This window comes from Pteropus alecto, unplaced genomic scaffold (genome assembly GCF_000325575.1).
Source record: "Pteropus alecto unplaced genomic scaffold, ASM32557v1 scaffold121, whole genome shotgun sequence".
Taxonomy (NCBI): domain Eukaryota; kingdom Metazoa; phylum Chordata; class Mammalia; order Chiroptera; family Pteropodidae; genus Pteropus; species Pteropus alecto.
Genome location: NW_006434369.1, coordinates 14,100,667 through 14,110,959, shown reverse-complemented (window position 1 = coordinate 14,110,959; position 10,293 = coordinate 14,100,667). Strand labels below are relative to the sequence as shown.

The following is a 10,293-nucleotide window of genomic DNA, read 5'->3' as shown; positions in this document are numbered from 1 at the left end:
ATTGGGGAACTGTAGCTTGTATCTCAGAATTGTCCCTCTGAAGCTCAGGAGGCTGTAGCATTAATCCTGATTCCAGTCCTCCACTGTTGAGGCCTTCCCCAGGGGATAATATCCCTGCATTTCCCGGTTGTCTTTCATGAGCTGCTGTGCAGCAGACAAGTGTGGAGAGGGGCCAGGGGCTTGACCTGGGGTGATGTTGGAGGTGCAGCTGATGCCTCGCATGGCTGCTGTGATGTCACAGTGGGCAAGGGGGTGTGCAAAGGTCACCAGAGGTATCTGCAGGTGGGACCCAGCCAAGCCCAAGGTTGCATGGCCCAGCTCAGTGGGGCAGAAGCTGGATTTCTGCTCCCACTCACCTTCTCGTCCAGGCCCAGTCTGTGTGACTGTATGTGGTATGGCTGAAGGATCACTCCTGAGATGGTACAGGCATGCCTATGACACTGAAGTCCTCTGGTGACCTCCCTTCAGGAGAGACAAAAAAGAGAAAGAAAAGAAACCAGTAGAGGCTCTAAAGAATAACAGGTAAAATGGCCCAGGAGATAAAGAAGCTGACAAATTAGGACACACTGAAAAAATATAATAAAAAGTGAAAACTGAGCCTGGGCTTAGCCAGGAGCCACCTACCCACATTGCCCAGAATTCAACAGGACTTCTGTCTACAAGCACATTATCCCCGGAGGCAGTGGACATTCTTCTGAGTTCATAGCCCTAGGCAGGTTCATTATCAATTTAAATGATGCTCTAACCAACAACTGGCTCGGTGCCCTGTGGGATGGGAAACACCATACCCTCTAGGTTCAGAGAGTGAAGAAAGCAGAGCTCAAGTCAGAGAGCAGAAGATGAGGAAAAGGGTACTTGGGCCTTGCCACCCACTGGATTTAGGTCTCTTTAAGAAAGTACCCAAGGCAGAGAGAGGAAGGAAGCCTATGTTTAGAGCTCACCAAAATGAAGTCATATGCTCACTCCCTCTCACTCAGGAGATGAGGCTCTTGGTCTGCCTAAGACATTCTCCCCTCCTCCCTCCTCACTGTGGGACCACTGCCCACAGGAGCCATTGTAATGGGACCTTCCCAGACCCTGAGTTCCCCCCACTCACTGGAGGGCAGAGTGAGGGCTGTGTCCTTCTAGTCCATCACTGGCCTCTAACCTCCCCTCCCTGCACTGGACCTGGCAGGTACGAAAAGGGCTCAAACCCTGAATAGTAAATGATTATTTTCTTTAAAAAATCTTTGTTCTGAATATACTAATTGGCTTATTTATGACAAGTTGTAACTCTAAATATGTTATACTGTCAAGCACCCTAATAATGTTTAAATATTGATGCCATTTTTGTAATGAATTTGGAAGACTGGAGTGAATTCCAATGAGACACTAGCAAAGGTCTAGAAAATGATGAGGTCACCTCGCAGAACCCAGGCATTCGACCAGCACTTGCAGACTGGCATCTTGCTGGTTACTGAGAGAAAAAAAGGCCGTAGCCTCAGCCCGAGTCTCATGTCAGTCTAAGCCAAAACCCTTTGGGAACTTTTATTTCCACAATTTTCTAATCAATTTCCTCTTTAAAAAGACACTATATGCCAACCATATGAAGATCTGGGTCAAAACCAAAAAAAGGCCAATTCACAGAAATGACTTCATGTATTCAGAACTAGGGAGGTGAATTTTTTTAATCCACTGCACATTAAAAACTGATAAAGATTTCAAATGAAGGAAAGGAAGAAGTGGGTAGAGATATACCAGGGCTCTTTTTATAGTAATGGAGTGTGAGAATGTTAATTAAAGGAATCTCAGAATCAGAGAGGATCTGAGAAAAGAAGGAGCAAGAATTTAATTTTAGGTATTGTTTCATCAGGTTACCAAAAAAAAAAAAAGATGGTTTCATCCATGACTTGCAGCAATTCTCAGGAACTTCATGAGCCCCCAGAAAGGCTCTTGTTGAAACTGTAAAATGATTGAGACCTATTTAATGACACTTTCTCTCACCCCAGTAAAGAACCTGCTAATAATGAAGAGCACAAATTAGCAAATCTTGGAACATTAAATGAGCATAACAGAATGTTTAATATTATTCCAATGGTATTCTTAAAGAACCATACTGATCCATTTTTTAAAAACATAAGTTTTTTAAAGAAAAGGCACCAACGGATCTTAGCAGTTGTACACATTGCCTCAGCCAAAAGATTCCCACACTAGTCTCGGTGTGTTCCTCAGCATCCGCCAAGTAAGTCTTCATCACATTACTCTTCTTCACATCCAGTGAACAATAATACAACAAATAACCACATTCTCTACCCTTACTGGGGACCCCACTCAGCTCAGTGAGATTGCATACAAGTTCTTGAGCCCTGTAGGAGAGGCATTTCTATTTCCATTCTGCAAAGTGTGGAAGCTGAGTCTCAGGATGATGAAACACATTGCCTACCAACACTTAGCTAGTGAGTAGGAGAGCTGGGGCCTGAACTCAAGTCTGTCTGCTTCCTAGGTTAAGGTGTTTGTACTACCCCACCTTAAGACTATAAGTAAAAACATAAAGTGGGTATAAAATGTGTCCAAAGGAATCCACTCAGACCAGACATGGATGGGAACACTAAGTCCCCATCCTTGGACTCTGCTCCTAAGCCACACTGTGTCCCATACGCTGATGGTCAGCATGAGTAATTTTGACTGGTTCATGCCCCTAGCAGTCAAAGTCCCCTGAGTTGCAGGTGGTAGAAACTTATTTCAGTCAGAAGATGGTGATCTTGTGGGATGAAGCTGAGCAAAGGCATTTTCTTGGAAGGAGTCACAGAATCAATGAGAAGCCTGCTATACCAGGCAGAAAGTGGGCAGCCCTAGAGACTGATGAATTGAAATGAAGCAAACCATCTTATGCTAGATAGATTGGTCCTGAGTCTCTGTCCCTCTGTTCAGATTGTCCCGGCTTGAGTCAGAGAGTATCCACTGGGGAAGAAATAATTTCCTAAATGAAATAATTTACTGGTAGCTGGGCCACTGTGTCACACAACTCCAGGGGACACCATTCACATAGATTATAATGTGAATGGTATGCCCTCAGGTTGTACAACACACTAGCAGTACAAATGAATCCCAGGCAGCCCCTCTGAACCCTTTGCACTTGTTATATACACTGCCCACACATACCACTCCCTCTTCATACAATTAACTTTCTTTATAGCTTAGTTTTTTGTATCTTCTCCAGGTGCACTGAGAGGTTTTTTTTTTTTATCATCACATAGTTACTATTTATTTATTTTTTAAGATTTTTTTCAATTACAGTTGACATATAATATTATATTAGTTTCAGATGTATAGCACAGTGGATAGACATTTATATAACTTAAAAAGTGATCCCCACAATAAATCTAGTACCCATCTGATGCCATACATAGTTATTATGATAATATTAACTGTATTCCCTATGCTGTACTTTACATCCCTGTGACTATTTTGTAACTTCCAATTTGTACTTCTTACTCCCTTCACATTTTCACTCAGTCCTCCAACACCCCTCTCATGTGGCAACCATCAGTCTGTTCTCTGTATCCATGAGTCTGTTTCTGTTTTGTTTGTTTATTTTGTTTTTAGATTCCACATATAAGTAAAGTCATATGATATTTGTCATTCTCTGTCTGACTTATTTTACTTAGTATAATAACTTCTAGGTCCATGTTGTTGCAAATGGTAAGGTTTCACTTTTTTATGGCTGAGTAATATTGCATTGTGTATATTATCGCATCTTTATTTACTCATCTATTGAGGGACTTAGGCTGCTTCCATATTTTCGCTATTGTAAATAATGCTGCAAAGAACATAGGGATGCCCATGTCTTTTTCAAATAGTGTTTTGGGTTTCTTTGGATAAATACCAAGAAGTGGGTCATAAAGTAGTTCAATTTTTAATTTTTTGAGGAACCTCCATATTGTTTCCATAGTGGCTGCACCAATTTTGCACTGGAAGATTCTCAAGGATAGGGTCCAGAACGTTAACACTTCAATTTCTAATAGCATATCATACAGTTCAGTCGTTTCCAATAAAACTATTTATATCCACAACCAAATTTGTATTTCCTTTTAAAAATGAATGGACCTTGGCAGAAGATGGTGACCTTGTGGGATGAAGCTGAGCAAGATGGAATTCAGGAAGAGGTACTCAGGATGTGCTCATAAGAGATTATCCAGTGCACACAGATGCTGGACAGTAAATTCAAGATTATGAAGACTGAAATGTTACAAGTTACCCATGAACTCCAAGCCATGAATGACAAAATCAAAGAGAACAGTGAGAAAATAAAAGTGTGCAAACCCTGCCATATCTTGTCTCCAATATCATCGAACTTTTGGATATTGATCTCAATGACCAAAAGGAGGAGGATGTCAATATTGACCTAAACTTCCAGAGGAAAAGCAAATATGCAGTGATCAAAACCTCTACATGACAGACATACTTCCTGCCTGTGATTGGGTTGGCGGATGCTGAAAAAATGAAGCCAGGAGACTTGGAGGGTGTAAACAAAAACTCCTTTGTGATCCTAGACTCATATGACCCTACCCACAGAGTACGACTCACGGGTGAAGGCCGTGGAGGTGGACAAGAGGCCCATGGAACAATACAGTGACATCAGGGGCCTGAACACGCAGATTCAGGAGCTGGTGGAGGCCATTGTCCTGCTAATTAGCCACAAGGAGAAGTTTGAGAACTTGAGGATCCACCCTCCAAAGAAGGTGCTGCTGTATGGACACCCGGGTTACAGGGAAGATCCTGCTAGCCAGGCCTGTGCTGCACGAACAAAGGCCACTTTCTTGCAGCTGATTGGCTTCCAGCTTGTGTAGATGTTCATTAAGGATGGTACCAAACTGGTCTGGGACCAAGGAGAAAGCTCCGTCTACCATCTTCATTGATGAGCTGGATGCATCGGCACCAAGCACTTTGACAGTGAGAAGGCTGGGAACTGGGAGGTGCAGAGGACAATGTTATAGCTTCTGAACCAGCTGGATGCGTTCCAGTCCAACACTCAAATAAGATAACTGCAGCTACTAATGGTGGCTAACATCCTGGACCCCGCCTACTCAGGCCTCCTACACTGAAAAATTGAGTTCCCAAAACCCAACAAGGACGCCAGACCAGAGTCATGTAGATCCATGCCCAAAAGATGAACTTCTGTCCTGATGTGAACCATGAGGAGCTGGCCCAGTGCAAGGCTTGTGTGGAGGTGGGCATGGTCATACTATGCAGGGATGCCACAGAGCTCACCCATAAGGACTACATGGAGAGCATCCTGGAGGTGTAGGCCAAGAAGAAAGCCAACCTGCCATACTACACCTGGTTCACTTCCCGCCACACCACTCCCTGGTCTCTTGATGGCTAAAATTTGTAATAAAAGATGGTTTTGGGTCCCTGCCAAAAATAAAAATAAAAAATAAAATAAAAATGAATGGACCAGTACCTACAGTCCAATGAAAAAGGAATGCTGTTCATCTGGCACACACCATGTATGCATGTTATCCTTGCAAAGAACCAGGATTGACCATGGAAAGAAAGGATAGATATGTTGAGGATGTGGACATTTAACAGAAGCCAAAGTCTACCCTACAGGTAGAAGTTCCGCCTCAGATTTCCCTGGAGAGGCCTTTTTAAGAGGATTATCCTCATGCTCCTGATATTGTGCCAAATGGGCAGTTGCTCATGCACCAGCCGTGCTGTCCCTGGCCCAGAGGCCCTTCTAATGGAGAGCTTGGTCTGTCTCCAAAACTTTACTGAGCTGCCGTTAAGTGTCAGGTGCTGTGTGAAGCAGAAAATCACTGTGCCATTAAAAGAGCTCAGTACCTAACACCATTAATAAACCAATAAGTATGTATTCACCCTCCTTTTCCTTTACCATCCCTCTACACTTATCACCTGATTGGCTGCTCTGAAGGGCTCATTCCCTAATCCACTCTCTTATGTCAGCACGTCCCAGACCTAGACCCTTCCAGCAGGTAGAAGGTTATAAGAGCAGAAGCGAAAACTAAGTTGGTTGCCAAACCCATATCCTGACTGGATCTGCTCATTCAAAGACCATATACAGCACCCTGTCATGTGTTAGACTCTGTGCAATGTATTGGGAACCATGCAAACAAGAAGGCCCTCAGGCCAGTGAAGGAAACAGCCCTGTAAACAAATGATCACTATTCGGGCCAATGCTTAAAATTGTTCACATAATATTATCTACTATTGTATCCAGCACCTAGAATAGTGCCTGGGCTGTATTATATGGATGCCCAGTAGTGTGGATCGGTGAATGAATATATTAATGGCAAACACTTACTGAGTGCTTACCGTGTGCAAGTGCTATTATAAGTGCTATTATAATGCATTTAACTCATTCGATGCTCACAACAATCCTGTGAGGTAGATATCATCATCACTCTTGTTTCTTGATAAGGAAAATGAGGCGCAGAAAGGTTAGGAGATTGCCCAGTTAGTATGAATAAAAGTCAGGATTCAAGCCCAGACCAGATAGTCTGGCCACAGAGTCTGTGCTCTTAGCCACTCTGCTTATAATTCCCCAGCACAGTGCTGGAGAATCACAGAGGAGGCAATCACCATCTGGGAACTGGGCAAGCTTCCAGCCTTCTTGCTGACTTCAGTATGAACATGGATGGCCCACCCAGCACCATGATGTCTCAGCTCCTTGACCTCCTTACTTTCAACAACCATTTGCATCATTCCACTTCAACCACAGTCTTTCATGTCAACCTTGCATCTTGTCATCAGCAATAAATTCACCACTTCTGAAATCTTAGTGTCAAGCCTTCTGCTCTCTGGCTTCACCATATCCTTCCAGCTCATTTATTCTAGGGCCTTGATTGAAATACTGGAAACTCCTTTCAACTGACTCCACTACTGCATTACTATCAATCAACCATTCCTGCCTTCATTTTCTTCCTTACTCTCCTTGGATTCCATGGTCTCCTATTATAAACTTTCCCCTGTATCTATTCCAGGCAGCCTTGCCTTTCTCTCCTTATCATTTTTGTCCAGCAAAACTCCAATCTAACCATCTACTCTCTCTATTCTTGCATTAGAGCTACTGAATGTGGCTGAGAAAATATACATCTGTGCTGACCAGAGTATCTTTAAATTCATGGCCACAAACAAAAAAGCACTCAATACTGCATAGCATTCCTATTATATTTTTCAAGTAAATTTCTCCCCTACTGTGCATGATAACTACTGTATGTTTGCCCATGACCATCACTGAGAAAACAAGTAATCAGACTGCAGCTCTGCCATTGGTCCACTGGCCAGTCTATAAATCTTCCTACTGTCCTGCTCTGTTTTCTCTCCCATAACTGTGGGAGCAATCTTTATGCTTCTCTGAAACGCAGTCTTCCCCTCCCATCTTCTTAAACACTTCGTTCCTTCAGTTATTCTCTATCTTCCCCATCTTCAATCTCTCTCTACAAGACCATTATCTTCAAATGACAAAAATGGTGCAATATCTCTCATTTTAAATAAAGAAACAAACCACTCTTAACCTCACACCTTCCTCTACTTGTCATTTATTTTTTCTGCTTCTCTCTATAACAAAACTTTTTTTATTTCCTCACCTCCATATCACTCTTCAACCGACCCCATTTGGGCATTTGTTCTCACTTCTCTGTTTTTGTCATGATCACTAAATGACATCCATGTTGCCAAATCTACTGCATATTTCTTAAACCGTTAGCATCATTCGACACAGTTGATCATAATCTCCTTTTAGAAGAACATTCATCTCCTGGTTTCTTTGATCCCCCTTTTGGTTGCCTTTCACTCCATGGCTATTCCTTCTTGGTCTCTTTGGCTGGAGTCTCCTTCTCTACCCCATGCCTGAATGTTAGAGGGCCTCAGGAGTGGTTCCAGCCCTTTTCCCTTCTCCATCTATTAATTCTATTTTCTTGGGTGGGGGGCTGGGTGGGGGCAGGGTGTTCTCATCCTGTCCCATGGCTTTATCAGCATATACATGATAATGATTCCAATATTCATAGCTCCATCGCTGACCTCTTCGCCAAAATTCCAGATTCATGTATCCAATGGCTCTCAAGGACCCTTAATAATCACCCCCCAGAAATAGAGCCCTTTAATCACCACACACACATACAAACTTCTTCCTCCCTAGGTTCCCCAGTCTCAGTAAATAGCACCCCCATCTACCCAGATTCTCAAGCCAAAACTCTCCCCTGCCTCAGCCATTGACCGGCCTCTCCACACAGCAGAATGATTTCTTCAAAACATAAATTAAATATTTTCATTTGACTTTTTACCACCTTTCTCCTTATCATGTTCTCAAGGTCCTGAAATACCTGTCTCCCCTCAATCTTTCCATCCCTTTTCAACACAAGCCCTTTAGTTCACTATGCTTTAGCACACCCATCTCTCTTCTGTCCTTCCAGCTTTCCAAACTCTTTTCCACATCCGGTGCCCTGAAATTCTCTTCTCCAAGCTCTTTAGATTGTTGCCGCATTCTCCTCTCTTGGGGCTTAGCTCAAATGTCATCTTAGAGATGCCTTCTCTGACCAGCCATATCAAATATGGCATCTCCAGTTTATACTTTTAGAAAACATTTATTGAGTGCTTCCCAGACATTGTTATTAGTGCCTTACATTCATTAACTCTTATATTCCTCACAGCTTGATGAGGTGGGCACTGTTATTGTTATTATACCAATCTTAAAAGTGAGGAAACAGCCCAAAGAGATAATAACTGTCCACGGTCAAACATTTATCAGAGATGGTGTCATGATTTAACCCTGCGCAGCCCAGCTCCAGCCTGGCCTCTCAACCATCATACCACCTGCCTCTCTCGCATTACCTGTATGTCTCCTTCTAGCACGTTTTACAATAGAGCTGCTTCCTCATTTAGTTATTTGTATACTATCAGTCTCCTCATCAGGATGTAAGGATGAGGATCCTCAGGGCACAGTGAGCACAAATAATATGATAAATCATTTTGTTTTAAATGATTGAATAACACTATGTATGTTTTGTATATATTTCAGAGCAGATTTATTATGCTGGCCCTGCCAATAATCCTGGATTTGAAATTCCCCAGGTAAGGTGTTGGTTTTCTATTTTGTTTTATTACTTAATTATTGTATTGAGCAGCTTCTTGAAGAAGGAGAACAGAAGGGGGAGGGTAGAAGGAGAGAGAAGAAGGAGGAGCATGGAATTAAATAATTTAAAACCTTTTCCACAGGCCATCACTAAGAAAACCCTTTCTCAGTAAAGCTGGTACCTCACAGTGGGTACTTACAAATGCTTAACGCACTGGTTTTATCAATTTAGTGTTTAACATTTCATATTCTGTCAGACCCTTAGAGAGCCCCTGGGTAGACACCTTCCCCCTAAAAGGATACAGGTCTCTTGCCCCTGCAAGATTGCTGTGTCTGGGGAGACTCCATATGGCTAGAGCTGCTGGGGGTGTGGGAGGCAGCCACAGGCTTGCTGTTAGTAGTGCTTGATAAGGCTGGCCATTCAGAGAAAGGAAGAGGCACACAACCATGAGGGCTTGAATGTCCTCCAGTTACCGTCCTTGCAGTATTATTCATGGGCTGCCACCAAGTAAATGAAATGTCCACCACACCCTGAGCATTTGCTGGTGAGCCTCACAGCTAAGAGTAGAATTTTCTACTAATTTTTTCTTAAAATAATGCGACTTCATTAGATGGCTAAATTCAAGCAGCTCTGACATAAGCGATAAATTTTCAGTGTGCTACTCCTAAGAGAATATTATGGAACAACGTAAAAAAATCACAAAAATGTAATCATTTTAATTGTTTTGTTTTCAACATCATCCTTTCCATCCTCTAAAACCTGGATGTATATAACTCTGGAAAGGGGTCTCCTTCTCCATAAAGAATGTTTAGTTTCATTTCTCTTGTATGTTTCCTTTCTATCGGAGCCTCTGGGTTCCTAAGGTCAAAGCCACATAGCTCTAGACCATCTGGGATGTTCACCAGGGTGCTCTGGCAGCTGGCAAGTTTCCCATCTTTCCTTCCCCCTCTGGGCTTCTTCTTCCCCAATTTTCTCTGCAGCCTTTCAGCATAATAGAGTTTTGCAAACTTCTTCACTTCTAGGATATGGGACCTAAATTCTCCAGAGAGTTTTTTCTTTAAATCTTTGCTATTTGAATTTTTTTTCACCATTTTCCTTCATATATATATATATGTGTGTGTGTGTATATATATCTTCATATATATAAACTTTCTGTAACTTTCTGCTCAATTTTGCTGTGAACCTAAACTAAAGCTCTCTAAAAAACAAAGTCAATAAT

The 10,293-nt window shown here is 42.4% G+C and overlaps 1 protein-coding gene and 1 pseudogene across 1 annotated transcript in view; both read left to right on the top strand.

The window, feature by feature from the left end:
* Nucleotides 1–10,293, top strand: part of LY86 (lymphocyte antigen 86) — a 71,319-nt gene that overhangs the window by 57,186 nt on the left and 3,840 nt on the right. Inside the window, exon 4 of the mRNA XM_006909290.1 lies at nucleotides 9,020–9,072. Within this exon, the coding sequence (XP_006909352.1) occupies nucleotides 9,020–9,072 (53 nt within the window). The remainder of the gene's footprint in view (nucleotides 1–9,019; nucleotides 9,073–10,293) is intronic.
* On the top strand, nucleotides 4,098–5,365 carry LOC102886227 (annotated as a pseudogene).